Genomic DNA, 27,765 nt, shown 5'->3' with positions numbered 1-27,765 from the left:
AAGCTGTGGTACATGTACACCATGGAATATTACTCAGCCGTTAAAAAGAATTCATTTGAAACAGTCCTAATGAGATGGATGAAACTGGAGCCCCTTATACAGAGTGAAGTAAGCCAGAAAGATAAAGAACATTACAGCATATTAACACATATATATGGAATTTAGAAAGATGGTAACGATAACCCTATATGCAAAACAGAAAAAGAGACACAGAAATACAGAACAGACTTTTGAACTCTGTGGGAGAAGGTGAGGGTGGGATGTTTTGAAAGAACAGCATGTATATTATCTATGGTGAAACAGATCACCAGCCCAGGTGGGATGCATGAGACAAGTGCTCGGGCCTGGTGCACTGGGAAGACCCAGAGGAATCGGGTGGAGAGGGAGGTGGGAGGCGGGATCGGGATGGGGAATACATGTAACTCCATGGCTGATTCATGTCAATATATGACGTAACCCACTGAAATGTTGTGAAGTATTAGCCTCCAACTAAAAAAAAAAAAAAAAAAAAAAAAAAAAAAAAAAAAAAAAAAAAAAAAAAAACTTCATATTGTGACTTGTGATTCCGTCTTTTTCACAATAAGCCCTTCCTAAAATCTGCCTTCCCTGTGGCTTTCCCCCACTGGCCTTGGCTCTGCCATCTGCTGCCTCACACAGTGGCGGACACGTGAAGGCAGTCATCGCTCCCCTGAGTCTCTTCTCTGTCCTAAACAAGCATTCTTCCTGTACAAGACTGCTTGACTCGGGACAAGCTTCTTGTTCTTCGCAAAGTTGGAATCAGGATGAGAGCGCAGTGGGGTGTGAGCTGAACAGTATGTTCAGAGCTGAACCAATCTCTTCTTCCTTCCATGTTTATACATATTTGTATTAATGGCCCCTATAATCACATTTTCCCCCCTTAACTTGCTTCAGATTTCTCTTGAAATCAATTGAAACCCCCCACACATTTTTTTTTCTTCAGGGTTTTTTTTTTTTTTTTTCCTTCAGGTTTTGATATTTAGCCATTCCTTCCTGATTCTGCCTAATTTTGATTTTCCCTGCCTGATTCCCTGGTGATTCAGACTGTAAACAGTCTGCCTGCAAGGCAGGAGACCCGGGTTCAGTCCCTGGGTTGGGAAGAGCCCCTGGAAATGGCTACCCACTCCAGCATTCTTGCCTGGAGAATTCCATGGAGAGAGAAGCCTAGTGGGCTACAGTCCATGGGAAAGAATTGGACACAACTGAGCTACTAACATACTTCCTGATTCTGCACATAGGTAGAATGTTTGGCAAATGGGCAGGAATTCACATAGATTCTTATTAAATTTAGCTTATTGTACCATTCCATTGGCATTTTTTTTCCTTTTCATATATCCAGACCCAATCACTAAATGTATTTACTGTTCCTGCTGGCTCCACACTGGCTGCAACCTTTATATACGGCCCTTTAGTTCTTTCTTGATATTGCTGATGATACATTTGGGTATAAAAGAGTGAAAAGGAGATCATTAGAAAGCTATAAATTCTAACTGTAACATTTTGACTTCCTGTTAACTTTAAGCTTTAACTGAGTATTTCAGTTCTAAGTTTTTATTGAGGGTTGACCTAAGAAGTAGCCATGCGCAAAAGGCCTTGGCATTTTCTATAAAATTGTATTAGGTAATTCAATATCTCATTTGTAAAAATCCCAGGGGAAATTTCTCCTGGAGCTCAGGGACAGAAAAAAAAGTCTCTACCAATGATGGCTGAGCTGGTATGAGTCTCCTGTTTTGATTTCTAAGACAATGAAAGAAAAAAATATTACTTGCTCTATTGCTCTATCTTTTGAAAATTTCTATTTATTGATTTTTTTCCCTTTCTATGCCATGACGTGCCATGTTAGTAATTCTTCATTAACATATTTTACTTTTTACCAGATATCATGATTAAAAAAAAAGTAGTCGTTCAATCACGTCCAACTCTCGCAACCCCTTGGGCTGTAGCCTACCAGGTTCCTCTGTCTATGGAATTCTCTAGGTGAGAACAGTGGAGTGGGTGGCCAGATCAAACCCAGGTCTCCTGCACTTCGGGAGGATCCTTTACTATCTGAGCCACCAGAGAAGCCCAGATAATCATGATATATCCCTTCTAAATGCAGGTAGAGCATACATGTAAACATACATAATCAAGACATCTTGTCAGGTATCTTTTCAGATGTTTAAAAGTCCATGCAACAATTTCCTTACTTTTTAAGTAGGACAGTAGGAAACTTTCCCCAGAAGACTTGTACTACTTGACTTCAGCCCTTCAAATCACTCTTACAAAATTTGTTCTCAGTTTAGGATGGTATGTTCTGAAAATATTCCGTATTAATTTTCCCAAATGGTACTTTACTTTAAAGTGTAAACTGGATCATTTGCTAACATGTTCTCTTTTGTGGTCCTTCCATTACAGAACAATTTTTTTTTTTCATTAAATACTGCTATCTGCTTGGAATTATTTATATTGAGAAGACGTGTGGATTCAGTGTTAGCAGCCCAGGGTTATTGCCTTGGATTAACTACTTTGACTGCCAACTGGAAACCCACTAGGTCATGAAATTTCTCATTTACAGGATGAAAACTACCTTTTGATGAATACCTGATAAATACAAGGTGCTGTTAAAATGTATATAACTTACCTTTAGGTACTTTAAAATAGGTAGTTTACAATACATAGTTTGATTTTATAGATATGCAATATTTTACATTACAAATTGAGAAGCCTAAATCAGTCTAGGTGGTCAGCAAACATTACATCAGAAAGGTATGACTCCAGAGGCTGGTCGCACTACAAAAGCCTTTGTTATACCCATCTTAAGGATGTTTTGTTTATTAGCAACAGTTTGTCAGAAACGGATTCTTACTGGCAAAATTAGTGACTTATGAACTAGCATGATAAATGGAAGTTAATCAACAAAATTAAAGGTTTTAAATGTAAGTGGAATACTAAAGATACTGGAGATATTTCCCACCTTTGCATGACCAGGTTGCAAAAATCTTAAGGAGACTCACAGCTTGCACCAAAGGATTAGCGGCGCAAGTTTGATCACTAAAGCTTCTTATTTCCAACTGCCAGTTTAAAAGAATTTCTGGTTGTCTGATGCTGACTATAACAAAAATCTTGGCTCTGGAATGTTATTTCATCTGCCTCAAATAAACCCTTTTTTCAAGGTAATGTTTGGAACATCTGAATGGACCAAGAACTAGGATGTTATCAAACTTAACAGAAGAGGTTGTATGAGTCTATTAATGCCTTTTTGCTAATAAATGTTTGCTAAAATAAGCTTTTATGGACAACAGACTTTGCTTTAAAACTTACATAACTAGCATTAGCAATATCATAGGGGGACTGCTAACTCTCTTCAAGTTCCTTCACTAACCACACTTACACACTTCATTTGTGTGTAACAAATTATCACAGGATAGTTCTCAACAGACATTTTGCCTCATTTTAATTTTCATTCAACCTCTTAAAATTAGTCCCTGCTCACCTTATTCAGATTAGGAAATTCAGTTTAGGGCTTATTAATCCATTAAATAAATCCTTTTCTACTGACTGGAAAAGGTCAGTCTTCATCCCAGTTCCCAAGGAGGGTAGTACTTGAATGTTCTAACCATCGGACAATTACACTTACCTCCCATGCTAGTAAGGTCATGCTTAGAATCTTGTGTGCTAGGCTTCAGCATTACATGAACCAAGAACTTCCAGATGCCCAAGCTGGGTTTCGAAATGGCAGAAAAACCAGAGATCAAATTGCCAACATTTGTTGGATCACAGAAAAACCAAGGGAATTCCAGAAAAACATCTACCTCTGTTTCATCGACTATGCTGAAGCCTTTGACTGTGGATCATAACAAACTGCGGAAAGCTCTTAACGAGAGGGGAATACCAGACCACCTTACCTATCTCCTGAGAAACCTGTATGTGAGTTAAGAAGCAACAGTTGGAGCTCTGTATGGAACAGCTAACTGGCTCAGGACCGAGAAAGGGGTATGAGAGGGCTGCCTGCTGTCACCCTATTTAACCTATACATTGAGCTTCCCTGGTGCCTCAGATGGTAAAGAATCTGTCTGCAGTATGGGACACCTGGGTTCAATCCCTGGGTTGCGAATATCCCCTGGAGAAGGGAATGACAATCCACTCCACTATTCTCGACTGGAGGATTCCATGAACACAGGAGCCTGGCGGGCTCCGGGGTTGTGGAGAGTTGGACACGACTGAGCGACCAGCACACACTGGGCACGTCATGAGCAGTGCTGGGCCGGATGAGTCACAAGCCGGAATCAAGACGGGCAGGAGAAACGTCAGCAACCTCAGCTATGCAGATCACAGCACTCTGACGGCACAAAGCGAAGAGGAACTAAAGAGCCTCTTGATGAGGGTGAAGGAGGAGAGGGAAAGAGCTGGCTTAAAACTAAATGTTAACAAAACTTAAGATCATGGCATCCGGCCCCATTACATCATGGCAAATAGCAGGGGAAAAGGTAGAAGTAGTGACAGATTTCCAATTCTTGGGCTCTAAAATCACTGCGGATGGTGACTGCAGCCATGAAGTTAGAATACAACTGCTTCTCGGCAGGAAAGCTACAACAAACTTAGACAGTGTGCTCTGTATAGTCAAGGCTATGGTCTTCCCAGGAGTAATGTAAGGTTGTGAGAGCTGGACTGGAAAGAAGGCAGAGTGCCATAGAATTGACGATTTCAAACTGGGATGACTCCCGAGGGTTCCAAGGATATCAAGGATATCAAACCAGTCAATCTTAAGGTAAATCAACCCTGAATATTCATTGGAAGGACTGACGCTGAAGATGAAGCTCCAGTATTTTGGTTACCTGATGCAAACAGCCAACTCGTTGGAAAAGTCCCTGATGCTGGGAAAGATTGAAAGCAGGAGAAGAGGATGTCAGAGAATGAGGTGGCTGGATGGCAGCACCGATGCAATGGACATGAACCTGGGTAAACTCTGGGAGATGGTGAGGGCCAGGGAGGCCTGGCGTGGTGCAGTCCATGGGGTCTCAAAGAGTTGGACATGACTGGGTGACTGAACAACAACAATCTATTAAATCCATGGATACTGAGTGGTAGAGTCTGACGTGTCTGATTCCACTGCTTCAGTTCTGCCCACAGTCTGCCAGATAAAGTCTCAGATCATTGCACGGAATGGCGAAGTGATTATTAAATGCCAACAGCTCTGTTCCCTACAAATGTATGGGTTAAACGAAGGTTCTTTTGCCCTTTTGACAGACAGCTTAAATAAAGTCAACTAAATATTGATTTAATATAAATTTCCTGTGGCTTTACATAAATACACTTACTATGAATATATTTTTGGTTCTTTTAAAAATATATATACTCTTCCTTTGATCTACTCAATACATTCAGAGAAATCACAAATTCACACAGTGAGGCACAGATTACTTTGTGACACAATTGCATGACCTAGCTTTAAGAGTCCTCCCCTAGAAAACTTGACTATGGAATTATCAGTTGAAACATGCTTTGAAAAAGTGCTAGTTATCTAAAGGTCAATAAAAAGCTCATCTTAAAGCATTGTTGCATAGAAAAAAGTAAATGAAATGGTAATTTTAGAATTGGAATGCTGAAGTGATATAAAATATTCATGGATTGGTGATTTTGATGTACATGAGAGATCAGCAGAGTTGAATAATTTGGGGTTCCATAAAACTACTAGTCAGGCCAAAAAAATTCAAGATATAAATACAGAAGAATTTATTTCATGGCTATAAACAAAATAGCACCTTTCAAATGCATTTATTTTGGATATTATGTCCTTAGCAGAAATCACTATGACCACAAAGAACACAAATCTAATTTATTTTTTTAAACCTTAAGTTCTTAGAAGACAGATCCCAGGTGAAAAGAAAGGTAAGTTTTGATATGTTTCTATTCATACTTCTGAAATTTTTGCTTTTGGGTTATTATTTTTTATTTAAGTAGAAGTTATAAGGGAAGAATTATTCATTTCACATGATACCATCTCATTAACAACTCATTATTACATGTGGAGGTAATGGCATCCAAAGAATATGAGACTGTAAAAAAATATATGTTCATACTTTTAACTTCATGTGAAAACCAAGATAAATATAATGGATACTCGCTCTTTTTTTTTTTGGGAAAGGGGCTAATATATTTTTATTTCGCTGTAGCTGTTTACTTGGCTTAAAGAATTACCTGTGCATTAGTCTTTTCCATGTGTGTTATTATTATACATATTAAAGCCATCCTTCCTCTATAATGAAAGTGAAAAATAGGGTAAAAGTTCTAGCTTTGTTTTTTAAATGTGTATATTTGCTTACAGTAACTTTGAATAACTCAATGGACATGAATTTGAGCAAATTCATTCGTATCTCTGATGAAGGAAAGGGGAGTCTGCTGTGCTGCAGTCCATGGGGTTGCAGAGTCAGACACAACTCAGCGACTGAGTAACAACAAACTTTGAATAAAAGTGACTTGAAATTATGTTCTTTTAAGTATTAATTCAATTAGAGTATTATGTGGGGAAAATTCTACTAGCTGGAATAATATCTTGGGATGATTTTCCCAGGAGGTCCTCTTTATTATCCCTGAACAAGACAAAATGAGACATCAAAGCTATAAAATTATCTCTTTTGTAGGTTTGATATCCATCAATGCTTAGGAAGTTGTTTGGACACAAAATAAAGACTTGCTCTAGGATTTCGATACTGATTCAATAACAGCGGTGGGGGGAGGGGAGGATGTACTTAGAGTGAAAAACCTCTGATTATATTATGAACATACCACTCCATTCACTGACAGCAGCTGGTCTCCTCTCTTGAGGCCTCCGTGTCTTTCAGCCACCCCTCCAGGAATGATGCGAGAGATATAAATGGGAGAATTTTGCTCCTTTCCTCCCATCACGTTAAAACCAAGGCCTTCATCTGTCTTTGGCAGTTCGACTACCCGAGGGTGGGAATGGCCTTCACTAGCTGCAAAAGCTGCAACTGTAGCCTGAAAGAAAAGATGATCATTTGGTGATAAAACGAGGGAAATAAGGCTATTCACACGATTTGCAGTGCGCAGACCAGGCAACTCCTCCTATTTTATAGCATTCTCCTGTGAAAGAAAGAATACAAAAGGGAGGGGGCTTTCTTCATTTAGATGTCCTTTATTTCCTTTCTCTGGTAAAGCTCAGCCCAACTATTTCCACCTTTCTACATCTTACCCATTATGATAAAGTTTTCCCTTTTTCATAAAAATCTTTCCCAGAGACCTTGGTTAGATGCAATTCCTCCTATCCTTGGATTCCAAATAGCTTTGGTGCATATAATACCTACATACAGTACATAAACTATAATTATTGCATATTACGTGTGGATCACCAGCACCTTAAGGGCTGAGATTGTGGCTTCCACTTTTTTGTATTACACAGTCTAACCGGGTGTTTGTGCATGCATGAAGTAGCTTCAATTGTGTCTGACTCTGTGACCCTATGGTCACACATGGGGTCACACATGGGGTTCTCTAGGCAAGAATACTGGAATGGATTGCTGTGCCCTCCTCCAGAGGATCTTCCTGATCCAGGGATCGAACCTGCATCCCTTACATTTCCTGAATTGGTGGCCAGGTCCTTTACCACTAGCGACACCTGATAAATATTCATAAATATTTACTCAATACACCACGTATATATACACACACACATATATATATACACACATATATATGTTTCTATATGCATACATATATATACATATACATGTACCCTGATGAATACATCTAGAATTTTGCTATTGCGAAACCACTGGCTTAGCAAATTTAGTTCCTTTTTCCCTAAATTGAAAATGCCTAAAAGAAAAAAAAGCTAAAACAAAATAATAGATTCAAACAGATTATAATATTTCACATCAGTATTCCATATTATTATGAGAGGTCCTCTTATCTGGCACAGGTTTTTCCCCCCTATATTTAAAATTAATATTTCAACTACTCTAGCAATGTAGGTAAAATGAGAAGCCCATGGTTTTACACCTAGATGTACAAAATGCAATTTAATATGGACATAAGTTTATTTTAAAATTCATATATATTAGTTTAAAAAATAAGTTAAAGAAACAACTCACCATTAGTTTTCACCCCCTCCCTTCCATGGAAATAAAGAAAGAATATTGCCTGCTTCTTATTTTCCACCTCCAGTAACCTGCCTTAACCACAGCTGGTTAGATGTCTTTTATAAAGTGATTTACTCAACACTGAAAATACTGATTCCCAACAACTGTACGTTCCTTTTCACACACAGCATTAACACATCAACTTAGCATTATGTTACTGTCTGCATTTAGTGAAAGATAGTGAATGAAATGGAAATAATGGCTTATTTTTAGCTACATGCATTTGCTCATGCAAACCCTGTTGTCATGCATAGATTTTAATGGCTGACATGGATGCAATGCAGACAGCCCAGAAACAACCAGAAAATATTGTGCTATTGCAACATTATGCTGCTATCCTGCTGTTCTACATGAATAAGAAATGAGAATGGTAAAATACTACATAATTCACTTTCCCCTTAATTAAACCATGTAGGGATCATTTTTCTGTGTGTGTTTCACTTCAGTACAAGCAAAGCATGATGTAATGATAATAATACCCTTTTTGTGCCTGGGTTAAAAAAAATGTAAAAAAAAAACAAAAAAAATAGTCACAAGTCTACAGTGTTCAGTTACAGAATGAAAACTTAAAAGTCAGGAGAGAAACCAAGTAAGAGGTGATGTAACACAAAAGAATTAAATGGAAAATTCTGATTATTTTCAACAGTTATTTCTTATATATTATTAGAAACAGAAAAGCTTTTAAAAAGCAAATGTGTATCTACTATAACATTTCTGCACTTATAAAATAAGAACTGCACTAGTGATTTTAGGTTAAAACTGTTATTTCCTATGGCCTATTTTCCATATAATCTCACGATCCTACTGTTGTAACATTTTCATTCGTAGGGTCTCTGCAATCTCTGGATTGGAGTTTTTCAAGAGCAAATGTAGCCTCTACCATAATAGCTGACAAGCCTTCCCTTTAGGTCAATATTGTATTCGTTCAGCTGCGCTGCTGAGTAGTACATGGGAAAATCCTGCACCAGTGGGTATCAGGTGAGTTCTTGCCATGTCTAGCTTGAGTCAAACCTTTAGACTTGTGCAAATAAATTTCCATGCATTGAATAGTGAACAGGTTCTTTTGGATCAGAAGAATGTGTCAGAAAACCAAGAAGTATTTCCTACGATGAACCAGTAGATTTGCTTGTGCCAAATGAACATTTAGTGAGTTTAATGAAATCATTCTCCTTTCTTAAGCTACAGAAGCAGCAGAAACGTTCAATTTTCCATTAGGATTTTTACCTGGGAAGTAGTACTGGTTCTAGACTCTGGGCTGCCACTGATGTCTAAATTCTCTTACAGTGTACACACGAGAAAACCTGAAACACACACGCGCACAATCAATTACTAGATCACTGGGGTTACGTCTGTTTCTAAAGCTGCTCAAGTCTTACCTTTGCTGTGGCCCTGGCGCGGAATTCGGGACAGCCATTAACAGTTATCGTTTCATGCATGTATTGATACACCTAAAATGTGCACATAAAAAAAGAATGCGTAAGAACATTAAGAATATCAATTCTTTCATTGCAGATAGGACAATAAATTTTCATTGTTAAAACACAAGTTCCCTATCACAAAGTGAAATAGGTCTGGATCAATTATCCTGATGATTTGATCCAAAAGTTCCTCCTATTTTTTTTTTGGATGGGGTGGAGGAAATTGCTGTAGAAAAGAGAAGGCAATCACTTTTATTCAGAAGTTTTAAATTTGGCATCCTTGTTTATCAAGTAATAAAACTTTTATATCTGGTTTTATTTAAAAAAAACCCTTTAGTAAAAATTTTTATCATTATTTACAGTTCTATCTCTCAAATATGTAATAAAAATGATGTATATAGTTATTTCCTGAATCTAGGTGATACTTTAAAAATAGTTTTCAAAATTAATATTCCACAACACTGAGATTACAATATCTTTTCCTTGAACACTGGAAGGTATGCATGTTGGAATGTGTTACTGATACATATCCATAATTTTTAACTACAGAGATTCAGGAGCAAATACAAGTAAAGTAAAAGAATCTCAGAAGTGATATACAGAACAACATATCAACCACAGGTTCATGTTAACATTGAGGTGAAACGGAGAGAATGGAGGCGTAAAATCTGAGTCTACAGTGACTCAGTTATAGTAAGCACATAGGTTTTGCTGACTAATGGACCTGTGTTTGAGCCTTTTAATACAATTTGGGAACTATGAGGTCTTGGTTGAACCACTTTACCACTTTGATTCTTTTTGTCCATCTGAAAAATGAGTAAATAAGAATAATTATTTAGTATGGTTCCTTTCATCTGAAATAACACTCTCAGAACGCCAACCCCAACAGGTACCTCTTAGAAAGAACATATTATTACTAAGTATGATTCTAGACACAACTATAGAGATTTTTGAAACATAACAGAAATACTGTTTTTCCTCTAAACTACCAGGGATGGGGCTAGGAAATCAGTCGCTAAAATATATTGCTTAATTTTAAATAAACGGAACTGTAGAAGATGACTTTTAAAGGATAGTTTGAAGAAGATGTTTTGAAAAATAACATGATTAAATATGCTTGTTATACGCTCATTTTGAAGATTTAAATAATAAATCTTCCCATGGTGGGAACTGTTCATGCATGCCACATCAAGCCTCTCATTTAGGTTGCTAAAGTAAGAGTCCTGTCTTTCTCTTACTCCCAGCTTAGGTCTCTTCCTGGATTCAGTGTCCTCAAAGTGGCACCTCCCTCTTCCCATGGTGGTTCAGACAGTAAAGAATCTGCCTGCAAAGCAGGAGACCCGAGTTTAATCCCTGGGTCAGGAAGATCCCCTGGAGAAGGAAATGGCAACCCACTCCAGTATTATCGCCTGGCAAATCCCATGGACAGAGGAGCCTGGCAGGCTACAGTCCATGGAGTCGTAAAGTGTTGGATATGACTGAGCGACTAAGCCCAACACAGCAAAGCACAAAGGTAAAAGTCCATTTGGCATTATACTGGAGCATATTTCAGGAGTGACCTGGAAGCTACATCAATAAAAGATAAAATCGGAAAATTTAAATTGAAGATTTTTTTTCCTTTCTATTAATCTTACTTTATATGCTTAAGTTAAAAGTTATTAAGGTCAATTTAAAAGTTGATCAATTCATCCATCCAATAACCATTCATTGAGTGTCTGGGACTAATTTCCCAACATTTTTTTATTGGCTCATTTCTCAAATACATTTGGTTGAAAATCCCCACGAGTGCTGATTCATCTTCCCCAGGTAGCATATTTAAGGAGGAGAAAGACAAAGTAGTCTGGACTAGAAAGGCAGAAGGACTACTTAGAATCTACCTTTTATCTTGTACTTCCACTAAATAACCAGTTTATCCAATTTCTGTAGGAAGTCTAAACAGGGAAGAGCACAGTTTTCTGAAAAGCATTTTGTGGAACTGGGATCTGTTCATTCAAATTCTTCAGATTATCAAAAATAGCTGCTATACATGCTTCCATGCTACCTCCGAGACGGTACATCGTTTTGTTTCATAGAAATAGCCCTTCCACAAATGCCGCTTATTTGCTCTTACAGCCTATTTAAGAGAAGATTTTCTCTAGCCTGTTTCACTTGTTAAAACTCTCTCAAATTTGACCCCTTTGCTCCATCCTGACTCACTATCTGTTGCTCAAAGCACTGCATTAATGTCAATTGGGTCTTTCCACCAACAGAGCACTATGGACTTTAGTTATCACCATCAACCAGACCATGCTGCTGCGGTGCTCCTGGCTCGCTGCTGCCCTTACAGTAAAGGCTGCAAAGTCAAATGCTTACAAAAGTCCAGCCAGCAAAACAATGCAGAACCCAGGCTCCTCTCTTTAGTCTTGTTTTCCTACTTCCTTTCCTCCTCTCTGAGCATTAACCAGACACAGCACACCCTCTGAGTTGTTCAGGCCTTTGCACAGGCCGTGTGTTCTGTTTGGAATGCCCTTCCATCAGGAAGACTCTCATTTATCTAAGTTTAACACAATCTACAGATTCAATGCAATTCTTATCAAAATTCCAAAGACATTTTTCATAAAAATAGAACATAATCCTAAAATTTATATGGAACCACAAAAGACCTTGAATAGACAAAGCAATCTTGAAAAAGGAGAACAAAGCTGGAGGCATCACCCGGCTTGTTTTCCAACTGTACTACAAAGCTGTAGTGACCAAAACTGTATGGTGTTGACACAAAACCAGGCATAGATCAATGCAACAGACTGGAGAGCCCAGAATTAAACCTGAGCGTGAATGGTCGATTAATTCATGATAATGGAAATAAGCGTACACAATAGGGAAAGAGCGGTCTTACAGATAAACACTGCCGAGAGAACTGAACAGCCACAGGCAAGAGGATGGAACTAAACACTGATCTTGGACCATACGCACAAACTCATTCAAGGTGGATTAGACACTTGAATGTTAGACCTAAAACCATAAAACTCACAGAGGAAAACAGGTGGTAAGCTGCTTGATAGTGGTCTTAGAGATAATTTTTTGGATCTGACTCTAAAAGCAAAGGTAACAAAAGCAAAAATAAACAAATGAGACGACATCAAATTAAAAAGCTTCTGCACAGCAAGGGAAGCCATCAACGAAATGAAAAAGCAACTTACTGAATGGGAGAAAATATCTGCAAATCACATATCTGATAAGAGGATAATATTCAAAATATACAAACTCACACAACTCAACAGCAAAAACAAAACAATCTAATTTAAAAATGGGCAGGGGATCTGAATAGACAGTTTTCCAGAGAAGACATACAGATGGCCTACAGGCACAGGAAAGGAAGCTCAGCGTCACTAACACATCACTAATCATCAGGGGATGCAAATCAAAACCATGATGAGATATCATCTCACACCTGTTAGAATGGCTATTACGGAAAAGACAAGAAATAGCAAGAGTTGGAGAGGATGTGGAGAACAGAAAGCTGCCCTGCACTGTTGGTGCAACTGTAAGATAGTGTAAAGTGAAAGTGAAGTCGCTCAGTTGTGTCCGACCCTTTGCGATCCCATGGACTGCAGCCTACCAGGCGCCTCTGTCCATGGGATTTTCCAGGCAAGAGCACTGGAGTGGGATGCCATTGGCTTCTCCAGAGGATCTTCCCGGGGATGGAACCTGGGTCTCCCTCACTGTAGGCAGATGCTTTACTGTCTGAGCCACCAGGGAAGTCCCATTAGTGTAACCACTATGGAAAATATTGCGGAATTTCCTCAAAAAATTAAAAACAGAACTGCATTATGATCCAGTAATTCCATTTCTGAGTATTCACCCAGAGAAAATGAAAACACTGACTCAAAAAGATATACACACACACCATGTTCATTGCAGCATTATTAAGGAGAGCCAAGGTATAGAGACAAACTAGGCAGATATCAATGGATAAACATGCAACGGGATACTATAGCCAAAGAATAAAATCTTGCAATTTGTTATAAAGTAGATGGATCCTGAAGGCATCATGTTATAAAGCAGATGGATCCTGAAGGCATCATGCTAACTAAAATCAGTCAGACAGAGAAACATAAATACCATATGATCTTACTTATATGTGGCATGTAAAAAAACAAACAACCAAAAAAAAAAAAAAACAAGCAAACAAATAAAACCAAGCTCATAGATATAGAAAACAGATCGGTGGTTGCCAAAGAAGGGGGATGGTGTGGGCAAAAAGGTCCAAACTTCAGTTACAAAATCAGTCCTGGGAATACAGTGGACAGCAAGGTCACTGCAGTTAACAGTACTTGTGTACATATGCCTGCTTAGTCATGTCTGACTTGTTGCGACCCCATGGAGCTATGTATTGGATATTTGAAAGTTGCTAAGACAGCAGATCATAAAAGTCCTCCTCACAAGGAAAAAAAGAAAAAAATTTGTAACTATTCACAGTTATGGATGCTAACTAGACTAACTGTGGTGATTATTTCAGAATGTAGACAAATATTGAATTGCTATGCTGTACATTTGAAACTAATATATGTTAATTATATTTCAATAAAAAAATAAAAGGAGGAAAATTGAAGCGCAAAAGCAAAAAATAATTTTCTAAGAGTCTGAGAGAAATACAAATTAAGAATAATTATCCTTAACACCCCAGTATGAATTGTGAATTTAAAAACGGGCTATACAAGAAGTAGTGTGTATAGATAACTGCACAGGCTCTGAAGGAAACAAACCCTGAGCCACTTATTAATTGTATGATCTTGATCAGTTACTTGATTTCTCTGCAGCTCAATTTTTAATTTGAAAAATGTGCTTGAAGCAGCAACTAACTTGTAGTTCTTCTGTTGTAAAGATTCAATGAGATACGAACTGTCCATAGGATATAGTAAATGCATAAAAAATTAATTACTATTATCACTGTTTAATGTTTCCCAATGTATTTGACCCTGGGAACTTTGAGGAAGAATCTTCTAGGACTAGGAGGCTGTGAACACTTTTAGGAAGAATTGATGAAAGACTGTGGTTCTCCATAATTATTAAGACTGGGAAGGGGGGGAGGAGCCAAGATGGAGGAGGAGTAGGACGGGGAGACCACTTTCTCTCCTACAAATTCATCAAAAGAATAACTGAACGCAGAGCAAACTTCGCAGGACAACTTCGGATCGCTAGCTGAGGTCATCAGGCGCCCAGAAAAGCAGCCCATTGTCTTCGAAAGGAGGTAGGACAAAATATAAAAGATAAAAAGTGAGACAAAAGAGCTAAGGACGGAGATCCATCCCGGGAGCTCTTAGGCGGCATTGCTTGGGGGTAGGGTCCGGGCCCGAGTGCCCTGAGGACAATCGGAGGGAACTTCTGTGAGTTGCCAACTTGAACTGTGGGAGACCAAAAGAGAGAGAGTAAATTAACCGGCCCGAACACACTGCCGGCCATTCGCAGAACAAAGAGACCGAGAGGGTCCAGAGAGGAGCTCGCAGGCTGCGGACCGGCCCAGCCCCGCCTGAGGCAGGAGGCAAGGGGGAGGGGAAGGTCGCAGTGAGACACAGGGCGCAGGCACCCGACCGGCGCGGGCGGGGACTGGGGCTGGGGACGCGGAGGGCAGAAGGCGCGCGCACCCGACTGGCGCCAGCGGAAACTGAGACTGGGTCCGCGGAAGGGAGGGGGCGCGCCACACCTGGGGATAGTGCGCCCATCAAGCCCCTGGCTGCCTGGACCGCTCTGACGGGGAAGGCACAGAGAACAGGCGCAGCTTTTCCTTCCGCGCTTTTGTGGAACACCCGAGGGCTGGAACCTCGCGCAGCGCGGGGCGCGCTCCATATAGAACAGCCGGGAGCCTGAGCAGCACAGACGGAGAAAGCAGCGTCAGCCCCTCCCGGCAGCGCAAGCCCGTCCCCATAGCGCCAGCCACTCCCTGCAGCGCAAGCCCCTCCCTGCCCCGCAGAGCGACGGAACTAGCTACCTGAATAAGAAGAGTCCACCTCCGCCCGCCTGTGTCAGGGCGGAAATGAGGCTCTGAAGAGACCGGCAAACAGAAGCCAAATAAACAAAGGGAACCGCTTCAGAAGGGACTGGTGCAACAGATTAAAATCCCTCTAGGAAACACTGACTACACCGGAGGGGCCTGTAGATATCGAGAAGCGTAAGCTGGAACGAGGAGCTATCTGAAACTGAGCCGAACCCACACTGACCGCAACAGCTCCAGAGAAACTCCTAGATATAATTTTACTTTTTTCTCTTTTTTTTTTAATTTTTTTAATTTTTTTTCTTTTTTTCTTTTTTTTCTTTTTTCTTTCTTCTCTTTTATTTTCCTTTAAAATCCCCTATTACTCCCCCATTACTCCTTAACTTTCATTTCCACAGACTTTTACGATTTTTTAATTAGGGGAAAAAAAAATTTTTTTTTTTTTTTTTTTTCTTTTTCTTTCTTTTTTTTTCTTTTTTTTCTTTCCTTTTTCTCTTCTATTTTCTATTTTTCTTTTTCTCTTATTTCTTTTAAAGTCCTCTAGTACTCCTCTACTACTCCTTAATTTTCATTTTCAATACACTATAACCTTACAAAAAAAAAAAAGAAGAGAAGCCCTATTTTTAAACCGAAGATTATTCTCTCCCAATCTTGACTCTCTGTTTTCTACCTCAGAACACCTCTATTTCCTCCTTTCCCCTTCTCTTCCCAATCCAATTCTGTGAATCCTTGTAGGTGACTGGGCTACGGAGAACACTCTGGGAACAGACAGCTGCGTAGATCTGTCTCTCTCCTCTTGAGTCCCCCTTTTTCTCCTCCTGTTCATCTCTATCTCCCTCCTCCCTCTCCTCTTCTTCATGTAACTCTGTGAACCTCTCTGGGTGTCCCTAACGGGGGGAGAATCTTTTAGCCATTAACCTAGAAGTTTTCTTATCAGGGCTGTATAGTTGGAGAGTCCTGAGACTACAGGAAGAAGAAAACTGAAATCCAGAGGCAGGAGACTTAAGCCCAAAACCTGAGAACACCAGAAAACTCCTGACTACATGGAACTTTAAGTAATAAGTGACCGTCCAAAAGCCTCCATACCTACACTGAAACCAACCACCACCCAAGAGCCAATAAGTTTTAGAGCAAGACATACCACGCAAATTCTCCAGCAACGCAGGAACATAGCCCTGAACATCAACATACAGGCTGCCCAAGGACACACCTAACACATAGACCCATCTCAAAACTCATTACTGGGCACTCCATTGCTCTCCAAAGAGAAGAAATCAAGTTCCACGCACCAGAACACTGACGCAAGCTCCCCTAACCAGGAAATCTTGACAAGCCAATCGTCTAACCCCACCCACTGGGTTAATCCTCCACAATAAAAAGGAACCACAGACCTCCAGAATACAGAAAGCCCACTCCAGATACAGCAATCTAAACAAGATGAAAAGGCAAAGAAATACCCAACAGGTAAAGGAACATGAAAAATGCCCACCAAGTCAAACAAAAGAGGAGGAGATAGGGAATCTACCTGAAAAAGAATTTAGAATAATGATAATAAAAATGATCCAAAATCTTGAAAACAAAATGGAGTTACAGATAAATAGCCTGGAAACAAAGATTGAAAAGATTCAAGAACTGTTTAATAAAGACCTAGAAGAAATAAAAAAGAGTCAATTAAAAATGAATAATGCAATGAATGAGATCAAAAACACTTTGGAGGGAACCAAGAGTAGAATAACGGAGGCAGAAGATAGGATAAGTGAGGTAGAAGATAAAATGGTGGAAATAAATGAAGCAGAGAGGAAAAAAGAAAAAAGGATCAAAAGAAATGAGGACAACCTCAGGGACCTCTGGGACAATGTGAAACGCCCCAACATTCGAATCATAGGAGTTCCAGAAGAAGAAGACAAAAAGAAAGGCCATGAGAAAATACTCGAGGAGATAATAGCTGAAAACTTCCCTAAAATGGGGAAGGAAATAGCCACCCAAATCCAAGAAACCCAGAGAGTCCCAAACAGGATAAACCCAAGGCGAAACACCCCAAGACACATATTAATCAAATTAACAAAGATCAAACACAAAGAACAAATATTAAAAGCAGCAAGGGAAAAACAACAAATAACACACAAAGGGATTCCCATAAGGATAACAGCTGATCTATCAATAGAAACCCTCCAGGCCAGAAGGGAATGGCAGGACATACTGAAAGTAATGAAAGAGAATAACCTACAACCTAGATTACTGTACCCAGCAAGGATCTCATTCAGATATGAAGGAGAATTCAAAAGCTTTACAGACAAGCAAAAGCTGAGAGAATTCAGCACCACCAAACCAGCTCTTCAACAAATGCTAAAGGATCTTCTCTAGACAGGAAATGCAGAAAGGTTGTATAAACGTGAACCCAAAACAACAAAGTAAATGGCAACGGGACCACACCTATCAATAATTACCTTAAATGTAAATGGGTTGAATGCCCCAACCAAAAGACAAAGATTGGCTGAATGGATACAAAAACAAGACCCCTATATATGCTGTCTACAAGAGACCCACCTCAAAACAAGAGACACATACAGACTAAAAGTGAAGGGCTGGAAAAAAATATTTCATGCAAACGGAGACCAAAAGAAAGCAGGAGTCGCAATACTCATATCAGATAAAATAGACTTTCAAATAAAGGATGTGAAAAGAGACAAAGAAGGACACTACATAATGATCAAAGGATCAATCAAAGAAGAAGATATAACAATTATAAATATATATGCACCCAACATAGGAGCACCGCAATATGTACGGCAAACGCTAACGAGTATGAAAGAGGAAATTAATAGTAACACAATAATAGTGGGAGACTTTAATACCCCACTCACAACTATGGATAGATCAACTAAACAGAAAATTAACAAGGAAACACAAACCTTAAATGACACAATGGACCAGCTAGACCTAATTGATATCTATAGGACATTTCACCCCAAAACAATCAACTTCACCTTTTTCTCAAGTGCACACGGAACATTCTCCAGAATAGATCACATCCTGGGCCATAAATCTGGTCTTGGAAAATTCAAAAAAATTGAAATCATTCCAGTCATCTTTTCTGACCACAGTGCAGTAAGATTAGATCTCAATTACAGGAAAAAAATTGTTAAAACTTCAAACATATGGAGGCTAAATAACACGCTTCTGAATAACCAACAAATCATAGAAGAAATCAAAAAAGAAATCAAAATATGTATAGAAATGAATGAAAATGAAAACACAACAAACCAAAACCTATGGGACACTGTAAAAGCAGTGCTAAGGGGAAGGTTCATAGCATTACAGGCTTACATCAAGAAACAAGAAAAAAACCAAATAAATAACCTAACTCTACACCTAAAGCAATTAGAGAAGGAAGAAATGAAGAACCCCAGAGTTTAGCAGAAGGAAAGAAATCTTAAAAATCAGGGCAGAAATAAATGCAAAAGAAACTAAAGAGACCATAGCAAAAATCAACAAAGCTAAAAGCTGGTTTTTTGAAAAAATAAACAAAATTGACAAACCATTAGCAAGACTCATTAAGAAACAAAGAGAGAAAAACCAAATTAACAAAATTAGAAATGAAAATGGAGAGATCACAACAGACAACACTGAAATACAAAGGATCATAAGAGACTACTACTACAGCAGCTCTATGCCAATAAAATGGACAACTTGGATGAAATGGACAAATTCTTAGAAAAGTATAACTTTCCAAAACTGAACCAGGAAGAAATAGAAGATCTTAACAGACCCATCACAAGCAAGGAAATCGAAACTGTCATCAAAAATCTTCCAGCAAACAAAAGCCCAGGACCAGATGGCTTCACAGCTGAATTCTACCAAAAATTTAGAGAAGAGCTAACACCTATCTTACTCAAACTCTTCCAGAAAATTGCAGATGAAGGTAAACTTCCAAACTCATTCTATGAGGCCACCATCACCCTAATTCCAAAACCAGACAAAGATGCCACAAAAAAGAAAACTACAGGCCAATATCACTGATGAACATAGATGCAAAAATCCTTAACAAAATTCTAGCAAACAGAATCCAACAACATATTAAAAAAATCATACACCATGACCAAGTGGGCTTTATCCCAGGAATGCAAGGATTCTTTAATATCCGCAAATCAATCAATGTAATACACCACATTAACAAATTGAAAGATAAAAACCATATGATTATCTCAATAGATGCAGAGAAAGCCTTTGACAAAATTCAACACTCATTTATGATTAAAACTCTCCAAAAAGCAGGAATAGAAGGAACATACCTCAACATAATAAAAGCTATATATGACAAACCCACAGCAAGCATCACCCTCAATGGTGAAAAATTGAAGGCATTTCCCCTGAAATCAGGAACAAGACAAGGGTGCCCACTCTCACCACTACTATTCAACATAGTGTTGGAAGTTCTGGCCACAGCAATCAGAGCAGAAAAAGAAGTAAAAGGAATCCAGATAGGAAAAGAAGAAGTAAACTCTCACTGTTTGCAGATGACATGATCCTCTACATAGAAAACCCTAAAGACTCTACCAGAAAATTACTAGAGCTAATCAATGAATATAGTAAAGTTGCAGGATATAAAATTAACACACAGAAATCCCTTGCATTCCTATATACTAACAATGAAAAAACAGAAAGAGAAATTAAGGAAACAATACCATTCACCATTGCAACAAAAAGAATAAAATACTTAGGAGTATATCTACCTAAAGAAACAAAAGACCTATACATAGAAAACTATAAAACACTGATGAAAGAAATCAAAGAGGACACAAACAGATGGAGAAACATACCGTGTTCATGGATTGGAAGAATCAATATTGTCAAAATGGCTATTCTACCCAAAGCAATCTATAGATTCAATGCAATCCTATCAAGCTACCAACGGTATTTTTCACAGAACTAGACCAAAGAATTTCACAATTTGTATGGAAATACAAAAAACCTCGAATAGCCAAAGTAATCTTGAGAAAGAAGAATGGAACTGGAGGAATCAACCTGCCTGACTTCAGACTCTACTACAAAGCCACAGTCATCAAGACAGTATGGTACTGGCACAAAGACAGAAATATAGATCAATGGAACAGAATAGAAAGCCCAGAGATAAATCCACGAACCTATGGACACCTTATCTTTGACAAAGGAGGCAAGGATATACAATGGAAAAAAGACAACCTCTTTAACAAGTGGTGCTGGGAAAACTGGTCAACCACTTGTAAAAGAATGAAACTAGAACACTTTCTAACACCATACACAAAAATAAACTCAAAATGGATTAAAGATCTAAATGTAAGACCAGAAACTATAAAACTCCTAGAGGAGAACATAGGCAAAACACTCTCCGACATAAATCACAGCAAGATCCTCTATGACCCACCTCCCAGAATATTGGAAATAAAAGCAAAACTAAACAAATGGGACCTAATGAAACTTAAAAGCTTTTGCACTACAAAGGAAACTATAAGTAAGGTGAAAAGACAGCCCTCAGATTGGGAGAAAATAATAGCAAATGAAGAAACAGACAAAGGATTAATCTCAAAAATATACAAGCAACTCCTGCAGCTCAATTCCAGAAAAATAAATGACCCAATCAAAAAATGGGCCAAAGAACTAAACAGACATTTCTCCAAAGAAGACATACAGATGGCTAACAAACACATGAAAAGATGCTCAACATCACTCATTATCAGAGAAATGCAAATCAAAACCACAATGAGGTACCATTACACGCCAGTCAGGATGGCTGCTATCCAAAAGTCTACAAGCAATAAATGCTGGAGAGGGTGTGGAGAAAAGGGAACCCTCTTACACTGTTGGTGGGAATGCAAACTAGTACAGCCGCTATGGAGAACAGTGTGGAGATTTCTTAAAAAACTGGAAATAGAACTGCCATATGACCCAGCAATCCCACTTCTGGGCATACACACTGAGGAAACCAGATCTGAAAGAGACACGTGCACCCCAATGTTCATCGCAGCACTGTTTATAATAGCCAGGACATGGAAGCAACCTAGATGCCCATCAGCAGATGAATGGATAAGGAAGCTGTGGTACATATACACCATGGAATATTACTCAGCCATTAAAAAGAATTCATTTGAACCAGTCCTAATGAGATGGATGAAACTGGAGCCCATTATACAGAGTGAAGTAAGCCAGAAAGATAAAGAACATTACAGCATACTAACACATATATATGGAATTTAGAAAGATGGTAACGATAACCCTATATGCAAAACAGAAAAAGAGACACAGAAATACAGAACAGACTTTTGAACTCTGTGGGAGAATGTGAGGGTGGGATATTTCAAAAGAACAGCATGTATAATATCTATGGTGAAACAGATCACCAGCCCAGGTGGGATGCATGAGACAAGTGCTCCGGCCTGGTGCACTGGGAAGACCCAGAGGAATCGGGTGGAGAGGGAGGTGGGAGGGGGGATAGGGATTGGGAATACATGTAAATCCATGGCTGATTCATATCAATGTATGACAAAACCCACTGGAAAAAAATAATAATAATAATAAAAAAAAAAAGGGAAAAGGTTTTAAAAACAGAAAAAAAAATTTAAAAAAATAAAGTAAATACCTGGCTCAACAAATACAAAAAAAAAAAAAAGACTGGGAAGACCCAGAGGAATTGGGTGGAGAGGGAGGTGGGAGGGGGGATGGGGAATACATGTAAGTCCATGGCTGATTCATGTCAATATATGACAAAAACCACTACAATAAAATAAAAAATAAAAAAAAAATTAAAAAAAGACTGTGGTTCTCAACTAGGGACAATTTTGCCCCCACCTCCAGAAGACACTGAGAAATGTCTGGAAACATCCTGGGCTGTTACAGATGGGGAGAGCGATGGTGTTGCTGGCCTTTAGTATGCAGAGGCCTGGGATGCTGCTAAACATCCCACAAAGGTCAGGGTAGCCTGCCCCACTCCAATAATGAAGTATCTACCAAGACGCCAATGAAGCTGAGATTGGAAAACCCTGAACTAATAAATAGAGATACCTATTTTCTTTCGATATGTAATAATTAGTGAGCTATAAAATATAACTTGTATAGCACTGAGTAAAGGGTCTTGTAAATGTTCAATGAATAACTTTGGAGTCAAATATCAAGGATAGGCCAAGTGTAGTGCTAAGCATTTTTATATCTGAGTTCATTTCATTCTCACAACTTGTGGTTCAGGCATTCTGCACACAAGAAAACAGCCGTGGAGATGGCAACATGCCCACAAATCACACAGCTAGTCAGTGGTCAGTTTGGTCCAGAAATTCATATCTAACTGCCTCCCACATCTTTCCTCTTTTAACCACATCAGGTCTTCTTATACTGAGACAACATCAGACCACTACTGTTTTGACAGCATGTGTTGAAACAGATGTGCAGCTGTCACAAGTTTTTATATTCAGAATAAAAGTTTCTGGATTTTATATGGTATCTACCACTAAACAAGTGGTGGTTGTAAATTTACAAACAAATATATCACTCCAAATGAAAGTGAAACAGCATTTTAATCCTCTTTTCTGGTTATAACATACTAAGTGAAATCGAGCATTATTGTCAGCTTTCATCTTATAAAATACAATAGATTCTGATTACTTGGCTTTCAAAATTGAGCTATAAAGGTCATGTTCTAAGTCAAAGCCTGGAGACATTAATTATTTTTTCATTAGTTGTGTCATCTTATGAACGTTTCTTAGCCTTTTATTTCCTAAGGGGCAAAGCCTATCCCTGCCTATCTTACTTTTCAAGGACAATTGTAAAAGTATAAATTTTTGAAGAAAGTTGTTAGGGAAAGCTAAAGTACTTTCCAGACACCCTGATAAAGCTTCTGAAGGGAAAACAGAAAACTGTCGTACAGGCTTCTTCAAGGGACAGTGGATGGGGCTTATGGTCCTCTGAATCTTTTGGGTCCCCAAACGTTTGGCAAACTTCACCTACACTATTTCTAAGCACATTCTACTGGATATGATACATTTAATTCCTAGTGAAAAGTCAAATAATTTATAAAAACTTTTCTACAGAGTTTTACTTTACATTTTAATCAGTAATTCCCTAACCTTGAATAAATCCCACAAGTTCAACAAGCATTTTGTGTATCTAGAACCTATTCTGCTATGCTGTGCCATGATGAGTTGCTCGGTCGTGTCTGACTCTGTGCAACCCCACGGACTGTAGCCCACCAGGCTCCTCTGTCCACGGGGGTTCTCCAGGCCAGAATACTGGAGTGGGTTGCCATGCCCTCCTCCAGGGGATCTTCCTAACCCGGGATTGAACCCAAGTTTCCCGCATTGCAGGCAGAGCCACCAAGAGAGCCCAGAATCTATTCTAAGATACTGAAAATCGACAAATACAGATCAACTCAATAAAAGCATTGGAAGTGTAGTGAGTTGGTCCAAAAAGATTCATTCATTAATTCATTCAGCTAATATTCACTTGTGGGCTATTCTACTCAGTATGTTAGGCATAAGGGCCAAAATATGAAAAAAAAAAATACTGGCTGCTTCTAAAACTTTGAGCTAATATTAATGTTTACTATAGGGGGGCTATTTTAAAATATTTTAAGTGAAAAAGTTTAAATTTTAGTTTTTCTTTATATTTAAAAGCAGATAGTCTACTTTTTCTGGAGAGAAAAAATGTCACTGAGAGAATAACAAATGCAAATATAGCAAAAGCTTCTCTTGTGTACCAAGTTTACAGTTCCCATTTAGATAGAGTTAAAACAAATAGCTAAAATTCAAGCGCAAGAGGATTTTTGCCTCTGAGCTTTCATTTATCATAGACTATGTAGACAGTATCAATATAAACTTTACACTGAATCATTGTTCTTCATCTTGAAAACTCTGATTGGTACAGAGATGTAGGAAAGGGATGACAACTCTATATCATGAGTTTCTTGTCCTCAGTCGCTTTTCTATGTGACTTTAAGGGACATACTATCTCTGAATCTTACTTTTCTACTGTGTAAAACACTATCTTCAAGAGTTAGCCAAAGAAGAAAAAGTTTTGTGGCTTCATGAACCATGACATCTTATTCTTACACTTTTATTATAATAGCTGCCGTATTTTTATTATTACTATTACAGGCATGTCTAAGATTCAGTTGGAAAGATGCCTTTAGCGTTTAGCTGCTTGGCCAGCAAGTATAGAAAAAGCTTTTGAGTTCAAAACTAGATTCTGATTGCTGTCTTCTGCTCTTGCAGACAGTTTTATTGACCTGTGCATTCTGATGTTATTTTAAAGTTGCTGCGTGAGACAGACACAGGTAGGCTCACCTTACCCAAGCCTTCTTTTCAACCCTCTCCTCCCAGCACCGACTAGACACATGACCCAGTTCTGTCCAGTGAGAATTCAACTGGAAGTAGATGAGAGGTTTCTGTGAAAGTGTTGCTGTCTTGGTACAAGTACTGTCCTTTTTTCTCCCTCTGTTTCTCGTCTGAGTGAATATTATCAGCTGTGATAGCAACCTTTAACTGACAGAGAAAGGACAGCAAAACGTATAGACATTAGCTCTGATCACATGGGACTCCTGAATCCCTGTGATCAGCTGCCTACTCTCAACTTCTTGTAATGAAGAAGAACAGTCTTATTTGTCTAAGCACTCAAGTTGGATTTTATGCTATTTTCAGCCAAGAAAACTCCTCATTGCTATATTATTCAAGTAAATGTTGTACGTAACTATGCCATATTTGGAGTCTGTTTTCTTCTAGCCTCTTCCAATTCCAAAAGTTGCAAGTTTTGTTAGAAATCAAAGTAAATTTGTTAATATGAGGGTTAAGAAACTAAGAGTGAAGAATAAAAACATAGTTAAAAATGCAGAAATTAACTAGGAAAATGAAAAGACAAGTTGACCGAGAGGATATGTTTGCAAAATACATAGCTAAAAATGACCTCCTATCCAGAATATATAAAGAGCTCTCAAAAGTCAGTAACAAGAAAACAATCCAATTAAAAACTGGGTAAAATAGAGTTTTGGTGGCCGAGCAGTTAGGATTCCAGACTTTCACTGCTATAGCCCAGATTCAATCCTTGGTTGGGGAACTGAGATTCCATAAGCCTCCTGGCAAGTCAAAAAAAAAAAAAAAAAAAGGGTAAAGTATCTGAACAGGCATGTCATCAAGGAAGATACATGGGTGGCAACTATGAAAACATAGTCAACATCATTAATCACTAGGAAATTCAAATTAAAACCATAGTTAGATCCATGTACACATTTACTAAAATGTTGAGATTTTTTAAAAAATCCTGACAATAACTAGTATGGAAAGAGTGTTAAATAACTAGAAATCTTGTACATTGCTGGTGGGAATGGAAAATGCCACATCCTCCTGAGAAAACAAAATAATAGTTTTCTATTGATTAAAACCTAACCTTGTAAGATTCATTACCTACATTTAGCTATTTATCCAAGATAAATAAAAATGTGTATTCATATAAAAATGAGATGCAAGCATGCTTTATTCATAATCACCACAAACTGGTAACAACTCAGTAGCCTTCAAAGGTAGATGAATAATCAAATGGAAGCACGTCTGTACAATGGAATACTGCTGGGCAATAAAAAGGAATAAGCTATTCATACATGCAACCATATGGATGAACCTCAACTGCATGTTGCTCAGTGAAAGAAGCGAGAATCTCTAATGATTTCATTTATATGACACTCAGGAAAAGGCAAAATAATAAATAAGGACAGAAAACAGATTGAAGGTTGTCAGTAGCTAGGGGTGGGAATAGACTGACTACCAGGCACGAGAAAATTGGGGGAGTGTTAGAACTGTTCTAATACCTTGATATAGGTTATGGTTAAGATGACTGCATGGGATTAGTAAAACTCTGAAACTGTACACTGAAAAGGGGAAGTATCACTTTATGGCAACTATGCTTCTGATTTTTAAAAAGGCAGAAAATATTTCTTACGAATGAAAATATTCAGAAACTTAACTCTTATTTTGGAAACTAAAAATAGAGACTTCGAAACACAAAAACCTACATATATTTAAAGTGAAAGTCACTCAGTCATGTCCAGCTCTTTACAACCCAATGGACTATACATATACAGTCCATGGAATTCTCCAGGCCAGAATACTGGAGTGGGTAGCCATTCCTTTCTCCAAGGGATCTTCCCAACCCAGGGATCAAATCCAGGTCTCCCATATTGCAAGCAGATTCTTCACCATCTCAACCACCAGGGAAGCCCTACATATATTTAATAAACTATTTAATATAATAAGAAGATGACATTAGCCCCCATTCGTCAAAATTTATAAATGTGGAAAGCAACGCATATTTTAATGAATGGTAATATCTCTTTCAAACACAGAAAACTCCAGTGCCTTATTACAGACAAACTAACTACTAATATGTCAATAGAATTATAGTCAAGATTAAATAAACCCCTCCATATCAGTGACTGGAAAAAAGAAAACTTTCAGCAACGTTGTAAAAAATGAAAATGACATTAAACCTCAAAAGGGAGAAAAGCAGGAAGACGTATGATCAAATTACAGAAAAACGAATGAAAAAAGTCTAAATGGGAAAATTACATGGCCCAAATCCTACCATATTATCGTGTTCATTAAAGCTTGTTAAGTGTAGGTTTTTACTAAAAAGCAAGCAGGAAAAAAAATGCAATGTGAGTATTGAGACTGATACTTATATCTACAGCTATCTATAATTTTTAAATGAATTTCTTGATTTTTCAGAATTGGAAACTCAGATTAAGAGTTGAATAAGGAAAAATTATTTGATGTGGACTCTGATTTTAAAATATTAAATATTTTCATAACATTAAAAGTGAAGGTTGAGATCCCTCATGTTCTTATATAATTAAAGGCCACCTAGGTTTTTGGACAACATTCACAGTACTAAGCCAGTGTATTTATCAAAATATAAACTCAGCAGTTTTTATTTTAGTAAATTTTAGGCCAAGGGAGGTATTAATATGTAAAATAAATCTGTGTGGCTCTAAATTTAATTGCATTTAATAGAGTCCATGCATGCAGAAATCAAGTGCCCTGATGTGAATATGCATACTGTACTAGACGTGACTAGAATAAAATAGAAATAGAGATTATGTCACCAAATACATAGTCTACTTATTTTAGGAGGTTTTGTAGAAATAATTTCAGATCAATTGAAAGTGGCCCATCTATTAAGGAGGAGATATTTTTTAAAATATCTAATTTTT

The 27,765-nt window shown here is 38.2% G+C and overlaps 1 protein-coding gene across 3 annotated transcripts in view; it reads right to left on the bottom strand.

The window, feature by feature from the left end:
• The window catches only part of LIN7A (lin-7 homolog A, crumbs cell polarity complex component), a 157,311-nt gene that overhangs the window by 42,915 nt on the left and 86,631 nt on the right, over positions 1–27,765 (bottom strand). For 2 of the 3 annotated variants that reach the window (XM_043446640.1, XM_043446642.1), the window contains exons 3-4: positions 9,530–9,601; positions 6,784–6,993 (exon numbers count right to left, since the gene is read on the bottom strand). In XM_043446640.1, coding sequence (XP_043302575.1) covers positions 6,784–6,993; positions 9,530–9,601 — 282 coding nt within the window. The remainder of the gene's footprint in view (positions 1–6,783; positions 6,994–9,529; positions 9,602–27,765) is intronic. The other variant, XM_043446641.1, reaches the window with a different exon arrangement.

This window comes from Cervus canadensis, chromosome 25 (genome assembly GCF_019320065.1).
Source record: "Cervus canadensis isolate Bull #8, Minnesota chromosome 25, ASM1932006v1, whole genome shotgun sequence".
In the NCBI taxonomy this organism is placed as follows: Eukaryota; Metazoa; Chordata; class Mammalia; order Artiodactyla; family Cervidae; genus Cervus; species Cervus canadensis.
The sequence above is the reverse complement of the archived record's forward strand: the minus strand, read 5'-3'. Positions and strand labels throughout refer to the sequence as shown.